Here is a 25205-nt window from a genome sequence, read left to right as displayed (position 1 = left end):
CGGTTCACAAAACAATTTGCAATTTGCAATTAGACAAATCAAGAAAAATCTGACTGTACATCTAAAAAAGCAGAAGAAATCATGTTTTACAGTTTATATTTGACTTTATTAGCTATTAGAATGAACATCAGCGGTGACTCAAAAATGTGACCAGAAGAAAACTCTTGAAGAAAAGTCAATTTAAGATTCTTGATGAGAGAAGGAAAAAAACCAAACAAAACTTAACCAAAGGAGGTAATTGTGCTTAGAGGGCACATTCAGCTGGAAGATGGAGAAAAGAAGGGGGAGAGGGAGTCATGATGGGGGACAAACCAAGGTGGAAGTTAGACGATGCTAAATTTGGCAAAAGGAGAAGACTTATGTGTGTGTGTGTGTGTGTGTACATCAGGAGACTTGCTGAATCGGCTGTGGTTCCAGTTTCATGCCTCTGAGTTTGACAGAGAGAGAGAGAGAAATGGAGAGAGGGAAGGAGAGGAAAAGACAGTCCCTAGCCAGTAATGTTCCCTAAAGGTGAACGGATGGGAGGAAGACGGGAGGTGAAGGCGACAAAGTCGAGGAAGGCAAAGTAAATGTACCTTCAGTTTGGGGGACGCTCGCAACCTTTTCCTGATGTCCTTATCAGCATCCTCTGATTACAATTACATGTTGTAGCTCTGCAAATTAGGCTGTCAGCTGCAAGTATCTGTATTGATTTTTCTACCTTTCAGTCAGTCTTTAGTTAGCATTCATTACGAGTCAAACCTGATTCCACACACAGACGAGCTTTAGAAGCTTCTTCAAAAAATCTCCATGCAGGACTTTATGACCTCTGCTTGAACTTATTCCCTTTGAACCCTAAAAATAACCTTCGTGCTGACCAGTCAAAACAAACACAAAAGCAATTTGCATGTGTGTGTCTTTTTCCTGGTCATGCCTTTCTATACACACCTGTGAAATGCTACCTGACTCTTAGCATGCAAAGCGTTTCCTATTTATCTTCACATATGTAGGACGCTCCGATGTGTGAGTGTGTGTGTGTCTAATTTGTCTGCATATCGTCCTCTTTGTTGCATTTAAGCTTCAACACCCATGTCGCTGAGCAAAAAAGACAAGTGTATGTGTCAGCGGGAAGGTGTGCGCTAATGGACATCTAAATGCTGCTGATGTTACGTTGCGTAGTTTAAGGGCCCTCAGGTCCCCTTACACCAATATTGGCTGGGAAGAAGTGAGGGGCGGGGGGGGGATGTGACTTCTGCAAATCGCTTTGACAAGGACGCCTAGAGCGGCGTCCTCTTTTGCCTCATCGAACACGCACACACACACGCTAACACACACATTATTACAACATCCACACCTCAGCAGAATCGTGAAGGGAACGGTTGACTTGGTGGAGGGCAGTTTTCAGCAAAACGCGTTTTAATACATTTGAAGAAGCTACTTGAGAAACTGGAAAACACATTTAATTACAGGTCTTTTATGGTTTACTGGACCATACTTCTCCAGGATGGGTCAATTGTACCACAAACTTCATTGCATATTTCAGATTCCTTAGTTGAGTCCATTTAAACTGGTTAGCTTCTCCACTAATTGGAGGGGTCAGGATGAGCGGAGGCTCTTCCAGATGTATTCCAACGGTAGTTTGCGATCATAGTTGCGCTCGAAAACCCATTTGAGTTGAAGTAGAAATCTGTCGCCCTTATGTGAAAGGGGTAAAGGTGAGGATTTCAGATCTAAAATACAACACCAGGTCTTTTTCAAAGCCCGTGGACCTTCCCTAAAAGCCCCCTGGTTCCGTCCTGGCCTGGTGGTGCCGATGCATCTGACAAATCATCAATGTGTGTGTGACTGGCTAATGGCTGAGACATGTGGTTGAGGTGTAATTTATTAAACTCCTGCTAACTAGAACTACCCATAGACTGATGGGCTGTTTTCTTGGGTTGACCATCAGTTCTCCTGACCAAACCAAAGCGCATGACATCCGGTCTTACCTCAAAGTCGTTGGCCTTGTTGTAGTGCATGTTGAGGGCCCTGAAGAGTTCTGCGTCCCGGCTCACCGTCAGGTCTTCGGCTGCGGTTACGCCCTCATTGATGGCCTGACGGGCAAACTTCTCCATCTGGATGTAGTAGAACTCTCTGAAGTTGCTGAACCACTTGATCAGCTGGGAGGTGATGCAACGATTGAACTGGGAGATAAAAAAAAAAAATACATGTGTACAGTTCAAATCAAATACGTCAATTTCCCAAAATAACTCGTCAGAATTAAAAATATTCTCTGTAACCGCGGTCGAGGACCTCACTCACCAGTAATGGCTTATGCCTATGGACCAAATTTAAATAAAACTATCCGATGTATTCTGCTGTATCATGTATCATGTCATAACTCGACGTTTGCTTTCGTCCTCGTTTGCATGACAGCAAACCAGCCGCTGAATGACTGCTTGCACTGATTATGGCTATGCATGAACTTGGGAATTTGCTTTTTGTCTGGCAACGTCGATTTTCTATGCAAATCATTTTCTTGCTTCGCGGCATGAAAAACAACAACAACTCATACCTGTAACTGAATATTTTACTCATTTATTTTTTTGAGTCTAAATATGGGAAAGATGTAATGAGAGCCGAACACCACAGCAACGGCTCTGAGCCAACCTGAAGCATCACTCCTCCACCACCATGCCTAACAGTAAGCATGAAACATCAAGTTTAACGTCTAACGTACTAAATGAGGCCTGCAGAGTTTAAAATGGAGCTAGTTTTTTTTTTTGTGCAAACTCTCCATTGTCTGTTATCTGGTTCGATGAAGTTTCTACGACGTTCTTATTCTAATAAGAGAAGTTGGAGCTTCGTTTTGGCTTCATGATGTTGCTTAGACGGTTTTAATTGTCCTAGAAAAAAAGCTGCCGTGAAGAGAGAGAGAGAAAACAACAAACTGCTGATCAGCAGAGTCCAGAAAGAAGAGACATGGAGGAACACAGACTCTCCTGGAATGACCGAAGACTTTAATGCTACGGACTGTCAGTTAAAAACAGGAATGTTCTTTTTACAAGAAAATTTTTTCAAGATTTGGTTCTGTTTTATATATGCTTACGTCATTTAAATTACTTCACATCCACTGTTAATTACTGGGCAGGAGTTTGACAACATTTTAGCGTGCTAGCTCTCCTTAAGTGGAAGCAAAATGTGCAGAACAACAAACAGTGAAAGTACATGTGTGTGTTTGTGTGTGTGTGTGTTCGCTGGAGGGGAAAAACTGCTTTGACACGGAGATTAAGCTCTGTATTGTTACAAGACATTGTCTCACAGGGATGAGGGATGGGGGGGGGGGTCCGCGGGGGGCCTGGGACGAATAACAGACAGAGGGATGAATGGTAGGAAAAAAGGAATGCACAGAGGGCATGAGATGAGGGAAAGAGATATTTTGTTGCGGGTGGTCACATGGGGGTGACATAATGGAGCATAACTGCAGGCGGGGGCGCGGGTGGTGGGCAACAGGAGGGGAAAGTGTGAGGTTGGGTAGTTTTTCTGACCTACAAGTTGTTTAGAAACAACTAACTTGGTACAGATGGATTTAAAAACCCTGGAAATACATCTATTTTACTTCTACAGCATCTTCTCACACTGGAATTACAAAAAAAAAGAAGAAAAAAAGAGTTTAATTAGAGTACATTTATTTTGCGAGTGGAAAAAACAATATAGTCAGATTTTTGTAGATCATTGTGGATGACATAAGTTTTTTGCACAATCTGGTTTCTTAATTCTGAGATTGGAATCATATATTGTTGTAACTCTAATTACTTTCTCTATAAATAAAAGCTGGAAAAGTTTGTTGTCCTGAGACACAAAACTGGAAGCCACTCAGAAGTCAAATGTCATGTAGAGTTTCTGCTCAAACATGCGCCATGAACTGACCAAACTGCTCTCCCACTAACACCCCCAGCCCCCAAACAGCACAAAACAACAAAAAAACCAACAAAAGAAAGAAAGATAATGGAAGTGGTGAGAAGGCAAATTGCTGAGTTTGAGGAATGCCATTTTATGTTTACGATGAAGTGGCAGTAAAGGGAGTGTGTCAGAGATGGTGTCAGGGAGGCCTGACTCCCCGTTTTCTTCTGTTGACAGTGGGTGTTGTCATTGCCCCGGGGCCACAACTGAAGGGCAGACACTCGCATCCTTTAAGAATATGCCCACTTCAACTAAAAACACCGTAGGTCAGCAAGTTATTTTTGTTTGTTTGTTTTTTAGCAGACAGAGAATTTGCTCAGTCAACAAAAATCTCAGAAAACCCAGTCCTACATGGACCACTGCTTGAGGCTGTGCCATCCACCGTTTCCCTTCTGTGAGAGTTGGCCGTGTGGGTAACAGGTAAAGCCAGACATCTGTCACCCCAGCAACAGGTTCTAAGTCTTTCTGGGGATTCCCAAAAATGATTCTAGATTTTATGCACTCGAATTTGGACCCTGAGGGTCTCAAAGCAGGTGCCAACAAGGATCCTGAATGAATGAATGACTCAACTCAAAGGAATTATTTGAGCTGGAGACAGAGGCCAGACACCCAACAGACAAAAATTAACCTCAGTCACTTGTATATAACTCGTTCAGCTATTACTCATTTCTCAGGATAGTCTTGAGGCAAGACTGACTCCCAAACTTTTTCCAACTGAAAACATTAGTCTTTGGTGAAACCCCACATGGCAAAGGGGTTAGAGGGGCATTGAACATTTGGCCTGATCAGACAGTTTGAAGACATGGAGGTGAAGGAAATGTATTAGGGTTGCGGACACACTCCACAAGTGTGTGTTTGCTTGAGTCCTCCAAAGACACTCATAGCCATTGTGACCAAAACGCAAAATTTGACAACCACACAAATGATAAAGGTACGCCTTTTTTAAAGAAAACTATTACAGGGGAAGCATTATGTAGAGCATTGGGTACAGTTGAATCTGTATGGACAAGCCGCGTCACGTTCTCCTCCTGGCACTGTCAAATTGGCTGTGTAACTTATTATGCAACTAATTGACAGGACGGCTAAACGGCGGCATGGACTCTAATTGATTCCCACTGAGGCGAATATGTTGAGATGTCACTTCAGCCTCTTGAGGCAGGAGTGATAAATGCGTCACAGCTTCACGCTCGCCGCATGCCTGTAACTTAGTGTGAGTGTAAACACTCAGCTGCGTGTGACTTCGAAGGAGCTCCCTGAGCCAGAAAGCGTCTAATTAATCCTCCTCCAGTCTTAACGAGGTCTTAATTACTCTCACTGACTCTCTCAAGGCGAGACACCAGCAAAGCCCGGCGTCTCGCACCAACACTGTGACTGGTCAGAAGGCAAGAGGTCTGGGATTCTTTTTGTATGTGCGTGTGTGTGTGTGTGTGTGTGTGTGTGTGTGTGTGTACGCTCGCTCATCTGCGCTCGAAACAGCCGTCAGATCAACCCACTTCCCACACTCAGCGAGGAGGTCATTGTACATAAGAGGCTCATCTTTAAGAACCAGTTTCCCATAGACGAAGTCCATTCAAGTCCAATTAGTGGAGCCATTCAGGGCCTAATTCCCTTACAGGGAACCGTTCTAACACATGCTACTTATTGTTCCCTGGGAAGGAGGGAGGGGGCGCCGGTCGGAATCGGAGTGAGGGTGAGAAAGGGAACGGGAAAGAGACACTGACCCGGATTTCAGAGTTCTGGTAATGAATGCGGTGGGACAATTAAACGGGACACAGACGGTTATCTACTGTCTTCAAAAAGAAAAGCTTCACTTGTCACAAATAGGATTATCCACCATTTACGTGTTTTCTTCTCTTTTTTTTCATTAAGCAGAGTAATAGTTGTAAAGTGTCTCATAAATAAAATGGATTAACTGGGATTATGACTCAATTAAAACTGAAGTTCAGTATAAACACTGATTTGCATGAGACACAAACTGCAAAGAGACTTTATTTCCTGAACAACGACAAAGTGTGTGTTCTTAATCATCATCGCATCTACAGAACCGGACCAGGTCCAGACTGCAACAAACATCAGCACCGACGGTCCCTCCACCCACGACCGGCATGGGTCAGAGGTCAGGAAATGGTCAGCTAACAGCTCTACAGACCCCACACATACTGGACACAAACTGTTTCGACTTTTGCCTGCAGGTGGCGCTATATATTCGATGAAGCCAGTTGCTACAGAGACAGTTTCTTGGTGGTCCGTTTCTTTACTGTGATACAAATGAAGCAGATGTCCACAACCTGCCTTTTTACTGATTATTTTCTATAGCAGTACCTACTTTTTTATTTTTTGTTTTCCTTTTTTCAAATTTAGGAACATTTTTAAGCATGTTTTTTGGTTTTTAAAACAAATGTAAATTGTTCCTTACATATCAATTAAGAAATTGAATCTCAATCTGGAGATAAAGTTACAATTTTTAATATTATTTCAATCTACAATACATAAACTCCATAGTTCTAATGACATCATTGCTCAAAAACAAAACTCAACTTAATTTGGAATTTAAGAATATAATCTGATTAAAGAATGATATAAGTGTTGGTATGAGTGTCATTAGTTGTTTTCTATGTTTTGATTATATTTGTTTAAAAATAAAATAATACATCCCCGTTATGTTTCCGCCTGCTGCGTTTCGAAGCCATTTTGTTGTAAATTCACCTGAGTTTGAAAACAAAAACTAAAAATGGACTAAAAACGTGACATGTCCTGACAAAATTCAGGTGAATTTATGAGAATCATATCTAATATTATGGATTCATATCTCTGCAAAAAGGTTTTGACTTCTTTTTTAGTGTTTTAGTGCATTTTTCATTTATTTCTTGTAGTTTAATCATCAAAAATGACTTTAATTTCAAGTGTGACGAAAACCTATTTTCACAAGTTTTATAACTGTATAAATGTTAATTATTTTAATCGAACTCTTACCAGACCTGCTATGCTACCTGGATTTTGGGTTGATGTTTTTCACTTTACTTGCAATTCGGTAATTTCCCCCTTTCAGCAGCTTTTTAATCACTTAATGGACTGACTCCTGGTTGATGACCCGGCAGGTCCTCGCTCTCCCGCGGTAGGTCAGCTTAGCAACCTTGAGTTTGCTTGGCAACCTGGTATCCCATGGCAGCCGATGAGGATGTGGAACTCCCACGAGGAAGTGGTCACCATAGACATGAACCAAAAGAGCAGCTGGTGTGTGTGTGAGCGTGTGTGTGAGAGAGAGAGAGACAGAGAGAGAGAGAGAGAGAGAGAGAGAGAGAGAGTGGTTGCTCATTTGAATAGAGCGTCCTGAATCTGTCGAGGAGCCGTATGCTCCTTTGCAAAACCCGTAGCAGCCTGTAAACACCAAACAATCAGCGCTTTTGTTTTATAGCTCCAGTTCTGTTGTCATCCCTTTCATCCCCCAATCCCTCACTCCCCCCCTCATCCTCCTCCACAATCCCTCTGTCATTTTCTCCAAACATGCAATCATTTGCACACACTTTGGTCGTTTTTTTTTTTTTTCACCCTCCCCGTGACAAACTTCGTGGGGGTCCTTTACATTTTTCTCAGCCTAATCTCTGGAGTGTGTTTCCTGCTCAGCCACAGCTTCTCCAGGTTCGGCTTTAATTGTGCCGACGAGAGCGAACGCGCTGATGCAGCTGCGTGTGTTTGGAGTGAAAACGGCAAAAAGGTTCAGGTCACAGTGTGTGTGTCAGGGGAAGCTATTCTACAGTACGTGTGGGAGTGTGTGGGAGTGTGTGAGAGGGAAAGTGGGCGTTATCCCCCTCGCCCCCACCCTGCTGACTAACCCAAGCCCGATTAAGGCCAGAAACTCTAATTATGTGACAAAAACATGCCAGATTGGAACGCCCATCTGCGCTCTAAGTTTTCGTACACACACACACACACACACACACACACACACACACACACACACACACACACACACACACACACACACACACACGCCCACACACACGCCCACACACGCAGACATGCACTCAGATCCAGCTCATCTGAACACGATGGAACTTTATCAAAAAAGTTAGGAATAATTATAATAAACAACATGCCGTGTCCTGCAAACTGAACTACGACTGTTGCACATTTCTCAATTTTACAACCACAAACTTCAAATGTATTTTATTTGAATTTCATGAGCTAAACTCATGAAATTCATCCCTTCTGTTTCATTTAGTGTCTGTATAATTGAAAGGTTTGGTGAAACACGGTGGTGGCAGTATAATGGCGTGGGCATACTTTGTCACAGGAGAATCGTCGCCCCATGTTAAAGTTTAAAGACAATTGGATGAAGCTAAAAACAGAGCTAACACTTCCTTGAAAGTACAACTACAGCTTTAATATAATCTTTTAGATCAAAGTAGAGTTATTAGTGGTTGAACTTCATAAAACTCATTTAGCAAATTCTTGAAGGATCTCTAATTAATTGATTGTAACATTCTCACTTCAAAAAACGCCCTTTGTTGTGAGCGGATGCCACTTGTGCATCAGATTTACTGTTGTACCAGAAATAAGCAAACATAAAGGTTCCCCCTGGAACTAAAGATACAATTAATTGCATTTACTTTTGTAACACGTGAAAATATATGTAGTTAATATGTAAAGAATTTTGAACAAATTAACTATTTATTCCCTAATATTCACATATAATTTAGAATTTCTTTGCTAGACATTTTTAAAGACACTCTCCTCAACTAGATGTGCAAACAAAGATGACATTTTCAGCTGGAAATGCACTGAGATGTGATGATTGCAAAGACAAAATGAGAAACATCTGAAAGGTATGAATATTTCTACGGAAGCGTTTTTAATTAAATGTCATTTAAGGCCACTCTAAACGAAGACACTATGAAAGGACAAACAAGACATAAAAAAAATGCCACCAAAGAACGAGAGTGACTTTTTCAAAAGGGAAGAAGGATAAAAATAAAGAAACGGGTCTTACCTTGACGTCAGAGAAGAACATTTTGAGCATGTTGGAGGAAGGGTAGCGAGTGTAGAAGAACATCAGCTTGGCTTTCTTCAGATGGTTTGGAGACAAGCCCTCCTGAATCTGAATCAGGACAAGTTAAGGCGCCAAAACGTGCTGACGTTACAGAATCTTTTAAAATAAAAACACAGGGAGGCAACTGCTTGTTTCTTCTGCAGTCAAAAAGGGAAAACGAAAAATTTCACCTTCCATCAAGAAATAAATGGAGGTGAAAATAAAAGTTCTTTTTTGGAATAGCCCATTATGACATTGCTATTTACTAAAGTTCAATGTATTGCATAATTATTGATGAAGCAGCTTTTCTTTTTAAAATAACAGAAAAAAAGCTCAATACAGAATTTGATAAACGTCCAAAGCCACATGACAAATGCCTGTAATTTCCGATTTTCCATTATTTTCTATGTATTTTATGTCAAAATTATTACAATAAAGTAGAAAATTTACAGAAAGTTCTTTAAAAACATTTTATTATTTTTTTTTAGTAAGACTAACTTGTATGAGCATTTGATAGCTAGCTAGAAAAACAGTAGTCTATGTGGAAATGATAGAAATGGACTTGAAGCTGCAACAATTCAAGAACCTCAATTTTTAAAATTCATTGAGGCAAATTTTAGAGCAGCGTTCCAGCTGGATGATCGTTCAACAAGCTTTTGACGTACGTTACATGCTATTAGCAGCGATGGAGCGAGACGGTGAGGGACACACAAAAGCAAAGCAAGAAAGAAAGAAAGAAAAAGCATTCAAAATTACGCAGCTCGGTGCTGTTACTGCAAAACTAAAAACCCTAACCCTGACCCTGACCACTGCACATCGTCAATCCCCATACAGGAAACATCTAGCTTGCAGGTGACATTTTTTATACCACTTGAAAAAGAAAAATTGAACATTTATTTGGAATTGTTACTGCAGAATCTATCTGGCATGTGCAAGAAAAGACATTTTAGCCAACGGTGTGTTTACTTAATGATCAAGAAGAACAATGACATAGAAACATGGTGGTTGCTACAAATTGTCACTAGGCAGACAGTTTTCTAAAACTGCAACAGTTTTAGAAAACACCCAAAGCAGTAAAAGTAGCCAAAGTAAAGAGATTTGTCTGTTTTGGATGAACGTGTGTTTCCTAAAAGAACACTTGCATCACTGGTTTTCAAATTTTGAATAAATTTGCAAATGCAGACACCAAAATACACACTTCCACCTACTAGAGATATATATGTTTTTATTTTACTTAGGGCTAAATGGAACATTTAAGCAAAGTGGGCCTGGTCTTGCGATGAATATAGTAGTTTACACCCAAAGTAAACACAAGCACCTGCTGGCTTCTGATCAAACCCCACAAATCCCTCCGTCCCACAGACTCGGCGGCAAAAATAATAATTGTGAGGGCCTTGGATTCAGGGGCGGCGAGCGCTTGTGTGTTCAGTGTTAGTGTGTGTGTGTGGTAACGCGCGTGTGTGTGTGGAGACAACAGCTGTGCCCCACCATGCTGCCATTTCCCCACCACATTAAAAGGCCTATAATCTATCAGAGAAGATGAGGCAATCAATGGAGCCCCCTACAAGGTCAATTAGCACACAGAAACACACACACACACACACACACACACACACGCAGAAAACCTCAACGGACATGTACAGCTGGAAAAAAAGGAAAGAATGGCATCAACTATTTAGTGGGGGTAAAAAACAGGAAAAGGAGAAATCTGATGACAGAGTGAAATATGAAAACATAATCATTTGGTACTTTTTATCTTTAAGAGATTTGGCATCCCCGAAAAAAAAAAACCCAAAAAAATCCCAGCCAATGATCCAAACCATAAATACGCGACATCTGGAAAGTGCCGTGATGCAGCAGCCATGTTAGACCAGAAGTGAGTCTCAATGTGATCCATCATTCATTTAGCATTGGATTCATCAGGGATGGGGCACGGCACAAACACCCCCCCCCCAACCCACCACACCACCAATCTCATTGTTAACATTCATACCAACCTGTCACCATGTGCTCATTCGGTACATATTGTCCAGAATTTTGATGTCTGTGTTCTTTTTCTCTTGGGACACAAACAAACAAAATGAGCCTCAGAGTAAACAAGCGTGAGACGATATAATGAATAAAGAGTATATGTGGCATTGTTGTTTTTTTTTGGGTGTAATAGTAGCTAAAGGGAGTTGGTGAATAAACAACACACATGTTCTTTTTCCATCCATTCCTCTTCCTCCCAATTTGCTTTTGTCTTCCTATTGGTTTGTGTTTAGCCTAATGCATATCTGTCAAAGAGCCTGTGAGTGTTGTGCAGAGCTCACCATACCAGCGGTAACTTGACCTTGTTACCAGGTGTGTGTGTGTCTATGTGTGTCAATGGAAGAGCTGGACTGAGAGGCAAAGAGGGAGGGTGGAGGGATAAATTCATAAATGAATGGAGGACATCTGCTCAGCTCAATACAAAGGATTAAAGATACACAGACCTGAGAGTGTTCACTGCAAGAAACAGCCTTTCAGGTGAACGATGACCATTGCAAAATGCAACCAAGAATCCGCAACTTAACGTAATTAATCGTACGGCTGATAATTTACGCAATTTTAAATGTTGCAGTTTTGGATGTTTCACGTGTGACTTTCTCAGGTACAAAAAGATTATTTAAAGTATATAAATTTAATGGGCACATTCACCGCTTGTATGTCATGAATTTTTGTTCATCTAAAAAATCTTGTTTTTTGAGATAAACAAGATTAACCTCAAAAACTACAGCAAAGGTTTCATGCAGTTTCATTTCAGTTCGACTCGGAAACGGCATTCTTCTGTCGAACAGTGTTCACTGTACTGGTTTCATAAATAGATTGTTTGTCTGTTGTTGATGCAACAGTCTGTACCTTGATTAATGCTGGTTTCAACAACACTTAGTTAAAATATAAAAAAATACATATTTTTTGCACAACATTGCTCAGTTTGAGAAAATAATTACAATTAATGACCAAGAAAAAGAATGGCGTGATTTGTGTGGGTATGAATTTGTCTGCTTACATTTATTCATTTATTTATTTTACAAATTTGTCTAACAAGACAAGAAGAGGAAAATCGCATAATTTTACATCTTCCGAAACGTTTGCGATAAGCTCCACGTTAATGATTCCAAAGAAAAACGTCCTTAAATTTCCACACTAGCTAGTGAATTTTTAGCTAGCGACTAGCATACCAGCTAGTGGTTGAATCAAAAGAGTTCTAGCTTACTTTTCATTTGACATGTTCGGTCAACCATTAGTTGTTTAGCATTTGGTTTTATTTAGCGGTCTTGAATTTGGGAATATGTAAAAAAAACAAAAAACGTGGGGACAAAAATTAGCACTAGCGTGGAACGGCTTTCATAGGGCATACAGGAATGATGATATCATTTCAGGTTTTCCATTTGTTTCGCTAGCTTTTCTCAAATTGGAAAAACACTCCACATATATTTAATATCTATTATTATCAACATCGAGCTACGTCCACTTGAAGCTACAGACAGAAGCATGAAGTAATTGCAAATTTTGCTCATTTAAAAATCAGAGCTCCTAATTACTTTCCTAATTATTATAAACACATCAGTTAAAATCTGCTCTATTCTTTATGTTGTAACAAAATTAGTTTTTTGATAAAAAAAACAAACAAGATGAGCAATTTTATCAGAAAAAAAAATCTTTTTAAAGCTCAGTCAGTGTCTTTGAAGTAATAATCCATTTCAAAGATTTTGTTTTTCTTTAACAATGAATAGGGGGGCATTCTGGTATGAAACGGCTCAAGAGGATCAAGAGCCGTGTCAAATATTTTCTTGTTTTTCAATGAAAGCAACATCTAAATTAGCTTTGAAGGCGACACTGTGATCGAATCCCCATCACAGCTGCAAGGAGTACCCATTTGACGAGTTCAAAGTCTTATTTTTCTCTTTACTTTGTTGTTCAAACGTGCGCGTCTGTGCACATGCGCCTGTTTGCTCTCTTGTGTGAGTCAAAGTGAGATGGCCGGGAGAAGCCCTCTCCATATGAAAGGTTAGGAACGAAAAGATAAACAGCTACCTGCAAACACCTGTCGACATGCACGCGCCATGAAAGGCAAGGCGTGTGTTCCCACGTGCGTGCGTGCGCGCGCTAAACACACACGCCTGCCAGGCAACTAAAAATGAAGGGCCAACAAATGAAAGTGAGTGGGTGGGTTCCGAAATGGTAGCAGGGAGGAGATGGAGCTAAAAACGATAAAGAGGAAACTGTGCAGCTTTTAGATATTACACTTCTCCTTAACACTGATATGCGCAAATTTAGAAAGCTGCCGTCAATAAAGCCAAACGTTTGCCTGCTCCTCTGACATACTCTTTGAAATATGATTAGCTTTGAGCGCCTGTGAACAAAGTCTTACCTCACACACATGCACTCAGACAAAGTGAAATATGATTTGCTTTGAGCGTTTATGTACAAAGTCTTTGTGATGAAAGAGAACCTAACAGCACCCGAGTGTCTCAGACAGTGCAAACAGTGTGTGTGTGTGTGCGCGTGTGTGTGTGCGCGCATGTTCAAGAGGGAGCTCACTAGCCTCTCCCTGCACCTTTAAACAACACAACCTGCTGCACAGACTTAAAAGGGCTTCTGGAGAGCAGTGTGCGACCTGTTTAATCTTCCCCTTCTTGCAAGACCCGGTGCGCCCTTTTCATCTTCCCCACTCACTGAGGGAAACAAGAGGCTCAGAGCAGCAGCCAATTAATGCAGATTAATTGATATTAAAGACTTTTTGTCACTTTGCCTCCTGCTGCCGCTCTATTATGAAAAATGTGATTCTTGTGGACAAGAGAGCTAAAATAATAATATCTAGGATTATAGCTACAATTTTGTGGCTTATCTTCCAAATTAGTATTGGCCGTGTCTTTTATGTCATGTTTCAAAAGCTCAACTGAATTGTTTTATTCACCGAAATTTAGTTTCAAATTTTCTCTTAACGGTGACGATGGGAAACTCACAAGTTTTAGCATACCTAATTTACAATATTTAGTTTCAAAGATTGTTAAACAAAATTTTTCTCGATTAATCCAAACCATATTCCTCGACTAAAAGAGCAGTTTTTAGACATTACCTTCAATATTCAGGTAACACATGGTAAGGATACAGTGCTGCCTGAGTAGGGAGATATGTCAGCCATGTCCTGCAGATCTCCACACTCTGACTTGATGAGGGACAGTGACAGGCCCTCTGGTCCATGGTGGCTTGGAGAGCTCTGCCTGTGGTGATGGTGGCCCATGTGGGCCCCGCTGAGAGATGCCATCTTGGTTCTGAGGCTGACAGTTTCCCGGGTTATGTCCATAGAGTCGGGGGATACCCGACTGTGGTCTTTTGGTCCTGAGGGGTAGCCACCTCCAGCCCCATGTGATCCTAGGGGATTCCCAAAAGGGTAACCCATGAGGGGGAGAGGAAATGGGTGGCGAAATGATGGCGGGCTAAAGCCGAGGGAAGCTGTGAGCGGAGATGGGTGGAGGGAGGGATGATGAGGAGGTGGAGGAGGAGGAAGAGAAGCATTGGGGGTCTCTACCGCACTCCCACTCTTGCGCACTACAAGCGGCAGAGCCTCCGTTTGATCGTTGGGTGTTGGCACACCACTAAGTCTGCTACTCAGACCACCAAACGAATCTAGAGGGCTAGGGACAATTACATCCCCAAAGCAATGCAGCCTCTGGTTGGAGGAATGATAGTTAGGGGTGGGACTGCCTTCACCATTCAAGCTGAGTGCCAAATTACCACCACCAAAACGAGACTCTGGGGTAAGCGAGGGCAGTGGCCCGAAAGGAGGTGGACAAGATGAGGATGAGTTGGAGGAAGAAGAAGGTGCAGCTGGCGTACTGCTGTGGCAGCCATGATGGTGACCGGTGTTCTGCTTGGGTGAGGAGAAGCCTTTGACGACAGTGTCAACGACCTGTGACACGGCACAGTTCAGCTCCTGCTTTAGTGTCTCGGCCAGCTGCCGGCCACCTCCTCCTCCTCCTCCTCCTGCTACCCCTCTCCTCTTCATCACCCTTTCTCCGTTTCTTTCCTCCTCTTCCCGGCTGTCAGCATCTTCCTCCATTTCTCCATCTATCAAGGCTTGTTCTCGGAGGAGGGCTCGGGCTCTGTCCAGGAAAAGTCCCGGGTCCAACTCGGATAGATCATCATGGTTATGCCGGCCTCTGTCTCTGTGCCTCTCCTCCAGGCCGTCAGAGCGGATACTGTCCTCTGAAAGGTTGCCATCCTCCTCTCTATCCCCTCCTTGGTTGACCTCTCCATTCACTATGTTCTCTTCCTCTTCCTCTGTCTCAGAGTCATAGATTTGGTAGAACTTCTCTTGAAGTTGACGCAGTTGTTTCTGAACAAAGAAACAACAAAGAACACATAGGTTGAGCTTTTTATTATCTCAAATTCTGCTATAAGAATAAGAATTCTACTAGAGAACAATTTGGTAAACACTTGTGGAAATCTATACTAAAAGATCTAGTTACCTGCATGTCTTCAAGTTGTAGTTTGAGCTGCCTTCTCTCTTCCTGTCTCTGCTCCTGCCTGGAACAAACTAGCTGGGTGAAACTGTGTTGCTGCTGTGGGAGACGCTGTTTCCTCTTATTCTCTCTGTAAACCTCGCCGATGCCGACCACACCGCCTCGCGAACCAGGAGAGCTGAGGAGGGAAGGACAATCGCCGCCGCGGCTGCTGTTATGACTGCCGTCCTCTCCTCTGTGATTGTTACTGTTGCTGCTGCCATTTTCGTTCTCACGATTGCCCTCCTGGTTGTGGTCACCGGCATTGGGACGGACCAATGGGGAGTGACTCATTCCGCGGATGATGTTTTCCACGCGGGCTCTCTTGGCACGGAGATGCTCGTCCGACAGTCGGTCCAAGTCAAAGGAGGATAAAGATTGAGAAGAGGTGTGAGAAATGTGATTCGAGGGCGGCAACGGTCGTCCAAAGTTAGAGGACGATGGAGGAGGCAGAGGAGGACCAGGGGAAAGACAGTCGGATGGACTGTCCCGTGAAGAGTTACTGCAGGCGTCTTCGGCCTGAATCTCCGAACCTCCACTGGACAGAGCTCCACTACCCTGCAATAAAGAACAGCAGCTTAATTCAGACTTTAAAGTTAAGAACTTTTTAAAAATTATTATTATTATCTCTGCAGATCAAGTTGTACCTGAAAGCCTGAGTCACTCCCTCCGTTCTTCCCCATGTTGTTCTTCAATAAGTGGGAGATGATTGTAGCCCCAGGAAAAGGCATCATGACGTCTTCATAAGAGTTGGCCCTTTTCAGCAGCTTTCTGAGGACGTTTGTCTTCTCTCCGTCACCGTTGGCGGCCCCGTGGCCGTGACTCACCAGGGAGAGATCTCCGTCCTGATCAGGGCCGTGCGACTGGTTCATGGCTTCGAGCAGGGTCTCCCGGGCACGGGGAAATATCGCGCTACCCACAGTCCTTTTCACCCCGATGTCGACACGTCTGCGCTTGGTTTGTCTGGTTAAGAGGGTGGTGCTGTCATGATCAGGCATCACGCAGGGCAGCTAAACAGGCATGTCCACGGGGCCTCACAGTCAAACAGACAGTGAGAGGATTAGCCTGGTCATTGAGAAACAGAATCAAGACAAATTGGAATTTGTAGTTAGTATCAAAGAGACAAAAGGGCAGAAAAAACTCAGAAGACCAAAGGTGAGTCACTTTTATCAGTGAAGAAAGAACTTGTTGCTCTTATTAAAAATAACCCAAGAGAACCAACTCTTTAAAATATCAATCAGCTTGGCTCTATACACATAAACCAAATATAAGGTTTTGTTCCAGTTATGAAAATAAAAACAAGCTTTTTCTTACTGTTCCTCTGCAAAGTAACTTATTTCCAAATGCAAGTGAAAGAATCTCAGCATTTCAGGTTCAACAGGTCTGTTTTTATCAGTTAAGTAAAACTTTTATTTTGACAGAATTTACTCTGGAGGTAAAGAGGTGAATCCAGCTTTCTGTTTGTCTCCCAATAGATGGACATTGGACCTTTTTTAAGCAAACGAGACAGGTCAAAGTGACGTTTAGCCAGCAAAATTTCACAACGCAGCCCATTAATCCTTTTCCACTCTGAAATTAGGGGAAAAAAAACAATTCACTTGTAGTGAATTTTACTTTGAATTTCTGCAAGTGACAACATGAAGAGGGGAAAGGAAAAAAGAAGACGATCCAAACAGCAAGACAAAAAGTAACATCTACGACAATCAGCCTTATTGTAAATGAGCCGAGATGTTGAATATCATTCCATATAAATTTAACAGATTTCAGATTGAAATTTCATGTTGAGATTTGAAGTAAAAGACTGCAAGTGTTTCGGTATGTTCATAACTTGTCATGCTATTTATTTTTTTATTGCCTTTTTGGGCAGTTAGGGCTACCGTATGTTGTTGGACTCTTACACACACTGGCCTGTCTGGTAGAAACTTCCACCACCAGCACATCTTGAAGTCTAAGAAATACATTTTTAACTTATTCAGCCACAATGACCTTTTTACAGATATTTGAAACCCTCACGGTTTCGTCTGTCAATGTTCAGCTTCGTCAAATGACAAAATGTTTCTTTCCAACCTGTTTTTAGTTTTTCTGAAAAGAGGGAGAAAAGTTTGAAGCTGTTGTGGAAGCAGGTTATTACCATCTCACACACACTCACTCACACACACACACAAGCAGCGCTGTCCGTGTCACAGTTTGCATCTGTTTTGCAAAGGATTTCACGGTCAGTCATTGTAGGAAAATGACTCACAAAATAAAGCATGCATTCCTGCAAAGATTTTCTCTAAGACATTATTGCTGAATAAAACGAATGCATTCACACACACATTGCATTGTTTGAACCGAGATTTATCTAAAAGTGACATCTCGCACTTGATTGGAAAGCGCAGATCACAAAAAACAAAAAACAAAACAAAAAAAAAACAGCAGGCGTCTCCTTCAAACTCAAAACACTTTACACATTTTTTTCCTCCACACGGATGAAAGTTGGAAGCTTTAAAGGTGAGGCTGACTGAAAAGGAGATGTGAGAGGGGCGCGCAAGTGAGGTTTTTGGTGTCAAAACCGAAACTTGAGTTTTGCTCTGAATGGAAATAGCAGGACAAACATCTCTGCAAATGAGAAGTGAGACTGGAAGAATGCAAGAAATGACCATTTGAACATGTAAGGAGGGAACGCAGGAGCAGAATTAAGTTGAATCTGAAGGTTTTATCAACACTTTGTTCTGCATTTCTAATCTGACAGTCGAATCTGCAACTCTACTTTTCAGAACTCCGGACATTTTTCACCGAAAATTAAACGAGAGTCTGGAATCTGAAGTCCAGGTCAGCGTGCGCTCCGAACCCGGAGTTTTACGCACGGGAGACCCGGGGACGTTTCTCGCGTTCCAAACAACAGTGACACCATAATGACACCGTACGCACATTTTCATCTGCAAACACATTTCTTTGCATTTTTGTCTTAATCTCGAAGCCAGCTGAGAGGGGAACTTGATACAGCTCTGTTAGTGATCCAAACTGAAACACTAAACAGATGGAAAAGGTCAAACAAAATGCATAGAAGAAAACAGCGGATCAGAGCCAGCCTGTGAACTTTGATCTGTATTTTGGTTGTCTTTTTTTTTCTTTTCTTTTTTGTGCTCACGTTTGTGGACGACCTGAAAACGGGAGCGAAGCGTAAAAGTTGAGCGGCGGCGGACGAAGCTTTTCTACTTACTTCTCTCCTCCGCGCCTCCCCGGATCCCTCCGTCGAGCAAAAAGGAGCGAAGAGAAGAGACAGATCCACGCTCGCCCTTTCAGATCAACGCCGTAATTTACTACGGCCAAGTGGAGACGGACGCGTGTGCGCGCGTGTGTGCGCGAAACGCAGAGGGAGAATGAGAGAGAGAGAAAGAGAGAGAGAGAGAAAGAGCGAGAGAGAGAGAGAGAGAGAGAGCAGGAGACGCTCGGAGACGGAGAGAGCGTGTGTTCCTGCGCGCCGCTCTCCTCCCGGGATGGGAAGTGTTTAGTTATCGAGCGCACCCCTGCGCCGGCTCCGCGTCTCTTTATCCCGTCTGAGCGGACTGGAGGACTCTCCGCGTAAAGGAACAAGAAGGAACGGGAGGAAGGGGGTGAGAAGAGAGAGAGAAAAAAAAAAAAAAAGACAGAAGGATACGCGAAGACGCTGCGTCACCGTCCCCGGAGTGAGGTAACGGCTCCGTCTGACCAATAAGGACGAGGAACCGGCGGGGGGTAGGTGGGGGGGGGGAGGACGCTGGATTTTATTTATAAGAAGGCGCGCAGAGAGGATGAGGGGTAAACTGAGGCGTCCTCATTTCATTCACTTATTAGCTGTTTAAACTGACGTTGAATTATAGATATAGTCAGCTTTCATGAAAAGCCATTTTACGACACCAGAAATCATAACAGTGATATAAATAAAAAAATCTGCTTTTCTCAGCTTTTTTACTTTCATCCTACATTTTTAAAATATCGACCTTCGCTTTCTAAATTGTTTCAATTTATTGAACTATTTATTTATTTGTTTATTTTTTTTGTTTTGTTTTTTTTAGATATATAGCCCATTTTTTATTTTACGAATTCGGAGAGTTTAAATGAATGGAGACAGATGAAAAAAAATTAAAAAAAAAAATATATATATAAGGGAATAACTTTGGGGGAAAAAAACACAAAAGTTAATTTACCAATAAGATTTTATTAATCATCCCCAGTAATTTCTTAATTTTTTTACTAAAAAAGAAAAAAAAATCAAATATGTTATTTTCAAAGTTCCATCCAGACCTAAAATAGCCTAATAATAATAATAATAATAATAATAAAAACCGTTTGGAATAAACGCGCTCCGGTCCTCCGCGTGCCATCACTGTCAGAGCTCGCGCGTCAGTCGCGGGCGGCTTTCGCACGTGAAAAGGCGCGCGACGTTCCAGCAAAAAAAAAAAAAAAAAAAAAAAAACGTTCAGCGCGAGCCCAACTCCGCGGCTTCATTTCATTTCTTTTTATTTTTTTTATATATAACAAAACAAAATAATTTCTATAAAGTTTTCAAAGTATTAATTAGTTTTTTTCCCCCTCAACTAAAATTGAGGGCGGCTCACATTCCAATCCGCTTCAAACTTCTTAAAGATTTAAATAAAAATGGAAAACATTTTTATTTAACAATAATAACAATTATTATTATTCGTGCAGCGTTAGACGCAGGAGCGGCTCCCGAAACGAACCTCAAAACGGAAGGCATGTTCCAGTCGAGGCCCCGATTGTTTTCCCTTAAATACTCTGCGGTCATAACGCTATGGCTCATATTTAATAAGTGACGCGGCGTGGATGCTGCGGCTTCAAACACGCGCGGATGCTGAGGTCAGAGATGCTCCTCGTTTAGGGCGGAAATGGTTTTCATGTGAGGCCGAGGAGGGAGGAATTGTTTTAGTCGGTTTTGTGAAAATGAAATAAAAAATATGTCTTTTTTTTTTCCAAATTATTATTATGCAGAGAAAGGAAAGAAATCAGAGCTGTGTGTGAGAGTGTGTGTGCGCTTCAATTTGTAAAACGCAGAGAAAACAATTTCTAAACTGTCCAAACTGTGTACACACACACACACACACACACACACACACACACACACACACACACACACACACACACACACACACACACACACACACACACACACACACACACACACACACACGCACTGACCTTCCAGTCTCAGCTGGCAAACACTCACACAGGAGCACCTCAGTATATTATTATTATTATCATAATTCAGTCCAAACAGTTTTTTTTCTTTCCAAGCTGTTAATTCTAATGTTTTTGCAGTGAATTAAAACTTATATATTTATTTTTTTAAACCCCAAATTTTATGTCATAGCCGGGAAGCCAGAGAAGGAGGCAGGAAAGGTCATCGCTGGGTGTTTAGAGCGTCGTTTCCAAGCAGATTAGCGGAAAATTTGGTGGAAGGAAAAACTCTGTTGCACTTTCTTACGGCAAAGTGCAGAAGATTCTGTGAAGCAGAAGATTCTGTTCGGCGTCTCCCGTCTTCCTCTTGACATTACAGATGAGCTAAGTAGGTTGTTTGATGTGTTGATGCAGAACAATCCAGAAAATCATTTAGGTAACATCCTTCACTGGACATAGATATTCTTTTTTTCTTCTGTTTTACAAAATGCAGTCGTCATCATCTCTTCTTTTTGAGGACGACTGAAGCAGAGCTTCTCATTTGGTCAAAAGGGTTTTAAAATGAAAAGAAACACTGACAATCGAAAATACATCTAAAGAAAATATCTATTTCACTTCTTGAAGAGAACTCACAAAACATAATTTTAAGAATATAAATTGCATTCCAAGTGTTGGAAAGTTCATTTAGCCCAATACTGCAGTTAGTTTTCAAACTTCTTCCTTCCACTAAACTTTACATGAAAAGCCGCCGCCATTAGCCGTTAGCTGCTGCTGCTAACGGGCCGATTTGAGCCGAGAGAGCCGATGAGGCGGAAAAGCGGGGTGGCAGGAACACGGGAAGAAGAAGAACAGCCCAGCAGCTGCTCTGCGTGTGTCGACGTCGCGGGAGGAAAAAAAAAAAAACGGGAAGCGCCGTCTACCTTGTAAGTCCTGAGTTGTTTCATTCCAGTTCCTGTTTCTGTTTCAGCCGCACACTCAAGAAGGACATGCACATGTTACTTCCTGTTTTGTGTTTTTTTTAGCACTCAGAGCCAGAGTTACTATAACATTTTTTTTTTATTACGCCCAGGTGAAACTTTTTGGTGCTGAAACATGAAAGCTTTTTCTTCCAACATAATGCCACATTGTTATGAAAAGTTGCAGCTGCTAAAAGGATGGATGGAGGGAGGGAGGGACTCCTTCCAAAATGTCTGGATGATCATCCTGAAAAACACAAACAGGGAATAATGAAACCAGAAGGGCTGAGAGAGGGAATAATGGTGGTCCCGCTCGGCGGGTAAAGACACCCGGCCGTAGGTTTCTCATTCTGTCTTTCTCTCTGTCTCCGTCCCCCCTACCCTCCCCTCCTCTACCTCTTTTCCCTGCGCTCAGTCTCCATCAAGATGCCATTATTCAGGACATTAGCGAGGAAGAGCTAAAAGCTCTCTCTGTTGAGGAGGGTCCCAGGGTCCTCTCTGAGAGCTCCGACGCAGACACACACTCGTGCACGCACACACACGTGGACTATAAAAGTAGAGCGGGGTATAGGTGAAGAGGTAAGAGGTGGTAAAAAGGTCTTATTGCAGGCATTACCAGGTATCTGAGCGCCACTGTGACCAGAAGCATGGACATTAGCAGACACAAAGAGAAATGAATATGGGTTTATTTATACTGGTGAACTTTCAGACACATCATCTACTCCTTTTTTTTTTTTTTTGCCTTTGTCTTCTTTTGTCCCAAAAGTCTCACAATGTGCTGAAAAATAGAGAAAACTCCAGTAAATTATCAAGGGCAAAAAAATAAATAAATAAAAAAATTCAGCAGCTCTACTGTAAGTTACCTGAATAAGGTTTAACAGCCTAAAATTGTTTGGTTTAAAGCTGGGCTTTTGCTGGTAAACTACAAGTTTCTGACCAGGATTGTCAAAAGTGACTGAATTTAAGTGAAAGACTACAAAAAGCATTTTATTATTAATGTATAATGGTGCTCATTAGCAAGAATATGCAAAAAAAGCTTAACTTCTTTATTTGCGGGGTCTTGGTTTGCAGCATTCTACCTGATCACTGCGATATGCATCGACAAGAACATGAATATAATATATATTTTACAGCTTTAAACAGTCATTGTGATGTTACAAAGTGTTACTCTGCAGCTTGACTTCCAGCTGGGACAACTGGTGCTAACCGTGATATGGAGAAAGGTGAGCGCATTTCTGCAGCTCCACGAAAACTTTTCACACTTTTACCATCTGCTAGCAGTTGTGATATATGCCTGCTTTCTTTCTTTCTAATCTCCACTTCCGTCGGTCTGACCTTTGACCTTTCGGATGATGTCAATTGTCTCGGATGTGAAGACTTGCTGCAAGAAAACTCACGAGCTACTTATTACATTAAAATGTAAAAAGCAAGTTCATGAGACACAGTCCGCTAAAGCAATTCTGTTCAACCTCTTCTATCTCGAAACAGAGAACCGACATTATATTAAATGGATAGCACTTAATGCTGGCAGTCTACATTATGCTACATTTACTGTTTTCTGTCTTTTGCATTAACTTCTTTGTTGACTTATTGTCCAAACTTGGCTCTTTCCCAACTTTTCCCAACCGACATACGGGCAAAAGCCGATTGTCGTAAATCCTCCTCCTGATCATGCTTTTTTTTTTCCCTTTTCTTCACTACAAAACTAATTCATCTCCACTTTTTTTCTATTCTTTCCTTCAGTATGTTCTTTTTTTGTTTGTTTTAATCAGTCTTATAAAGCTTCGACCCGTTCGCGAGCTTATTCACGCGTTTCTGTCTCTGATGGATGAAGCTGAATAGAGGCGGTGTGTGTATGTGTGTATGTAGACTTTGTCCGTTGTGGTGACTCTAGGAGAAAAGGTCTTAATCTAGCTGCTGCCATTGCCACTGCTGAGACCTCCAGCCCTCCGCTTCCCCGCTCTGCCCTACGCCGCGTCCAGCCATCAAGGCCCTGTTGTGGGCAGGCTGGCCCGCCAGATCAGGGCCCGGGGTCCAGAGCTTGGCTCGGTTCCCGTCCTCAGCCTCCAGCAACGATGCTCCCTGCAGCCCCCCGGCGGAGCCCCTGTCCTGGCCCAAACTTGGCCTCGAAGCTGCCTTACTGGCTCCGGGTCAGGGCGGATGGAGGGATGGTGGGGGAGAAGAAAGCCTGTGCAGTGGAGTGAGAAGAGGTGGAGAGGCTAACAATGCTATCAGAGAGCCGGCGTCCTCCTCTCGAAAGAACACACAAACAAAATCCGCCCTGTTTGTCTTTATTTATCGCCGCTCTTCACACACAGACGACGACAAAGGGTGACGGCAGAATAAGAGCGAGTGAGAGGGAAGAGGACAGCAGAGGGGGAGCGGGAGAAATGGAGCCGCTCAAATGGATGAATGAGGAAAAACAAACGAGCCGGCAAAGTGGGACGTAAAGAAATGAGAAAAGTGTTTAAAAGATGAGCTGAGATTCAGCGGGATGAACAGAAAGAAGGAGAGCGGCGGTGCGATGCTGGCCGAAGCCTCTTTTGACGCTGTTGGGCTTCCCGGGTCCCCGTGGAAACCGAAAAAAAAAAGAAATAAATCAGCATGTTTCCTCAAAATACTTTCATCGGTGCCCCAAATCAGAGCCAACGAAAGCACGAGGGACGACGAGAGGCAGAATAAAAAAAAAAACAACAAACACAAATAACACAGAGCAAAAAGACAGAAAAAAAAAGCAAAAACAGTGAAAGCTGATTTTTGAATAACTGCTCATTGACCCGTTCTGTTTTGTACACAATCACGTTCAGGAGTTCAGCAAGGTTTTAAGTAGCCATCGCTTTAGGGATCAAACTGTAGAGTAATGATGTTGCCCTGTTTACATGAGGCATTACGGCTGTAGCCTTTGGTTCATTAGAATAAGCTCTGGACAGTTTGACAAACACCTGCTTTATTAACGCTTTGTCCGTAAATAAGTCACAGCAGATTAATGCATTCATGAATAAAAGAATTGGGAGTTTGTTTCACTGTGTGTCCCAGTTTAACCCATCACTTCAACACAGCTCCAGTAACATCACTTTAATACTGACTGAACTTCTTTTATTTCATGGTTCACTAGTAAGCCAACAGTTAATTGGACCATTTATTAGTTTAATAATTTGTGAAGAAGAAAGCAGCATTTTTAAAATTTTATGTTTTTATATTTGGTGCCCAAGTCTTGTTTAGCTTGCTTTAGTCAGTGCCAAGGAATTGATTGGCTGCTTCTCACATAGTGAGAAGTCCCTTACTGAATGAAGCCATTTAAAAACTCTTTGTATATTCTCAGATTATGATAGTCTGATATTAAATTTGTTGTATGATCTGCAACACGGCAGCATGACAGTGAAGCCAGCAAAGGAGTCATTGAGAGGACCATAACGCAACCTGATCTGGGTTCTGAAAAGGATAATGAGTCCAGGCATAGCAGACAACCCAGAACACAATGGCTAGGTGAGAAAAGAACCAAGGTGTTGCAATGGCCTAGTCAAAGGCAAGACCTCAGCCTGGTTTGAGACGCCTAAAGAGCAATCTCATTGCAATGCTGGGGAGGAAAGTGGTCCCAAATTCCTTCAA

General features: G+C 42.2%; 1 protein-coding gene across 5 annotated transcripts in view; it reads right to left on the bottom strand.

Annotated features, from left to right (window-relative positions):
- Positions 1-25205, bottom strand: part of prox1a (prospero homeobox 1a) — a 50458-nt gene that overhangs the window by 9760 nt on the left and 15493 nt on the right. For 4 of the 5 annotated variants that reach the window (XM_055059235.1, XM_055059232.1, XM_055059233.1 and 1 more), the window contains 5 exons: positions 16128-16545; positions 15448-16038; positions 14088-15314; positions 8912-9019; positions 1968-2162 (listed from right to left, as the gene is read on the bottom strand). In XM_055059235.1, coding sequence (XP_054915210.1) covers positions 1968-2162; positions 8912-9019; positions 14088-15314; positions 15448-16038; positions 16128-16478 — 2472 coding nt within the window. In that variant the 5' untranslated portion in view covers positions 16479-16545. Of the gene's footprint in view, positions 1-1967; positions 2163-8911; positions 9020-14087; positions 15315-15447; positions 16039-16127; positions 16546-18685; positions 19091-25205 lie in introns of those variants that run through there. The other variant, XM_055059230.1, reaches the window with a different exon arrangement.

This window comes from Poeciliopsis prolifica, unplaced genomic scaffold, assembly GCF_027474105.1.
Source record: "Poeciliopsis prolifica strain line A6 unplaced genomic scaffold, Auburn_PproV2 SCAFFOLD053, whole genome shotgun sequence".
NCBI classification, from domain to species: Eukaryota; Metazoa; Chordata; class Actinopteri; order Cyprinodontiformes; family Poeciliidae; genus Poeciliopsis; species Poeciliopsis prolifica.
Note: the sequence above shows the minus strand (reverse complement) of the source record. Positions and strands in the feature narration are given on the sequence as shown.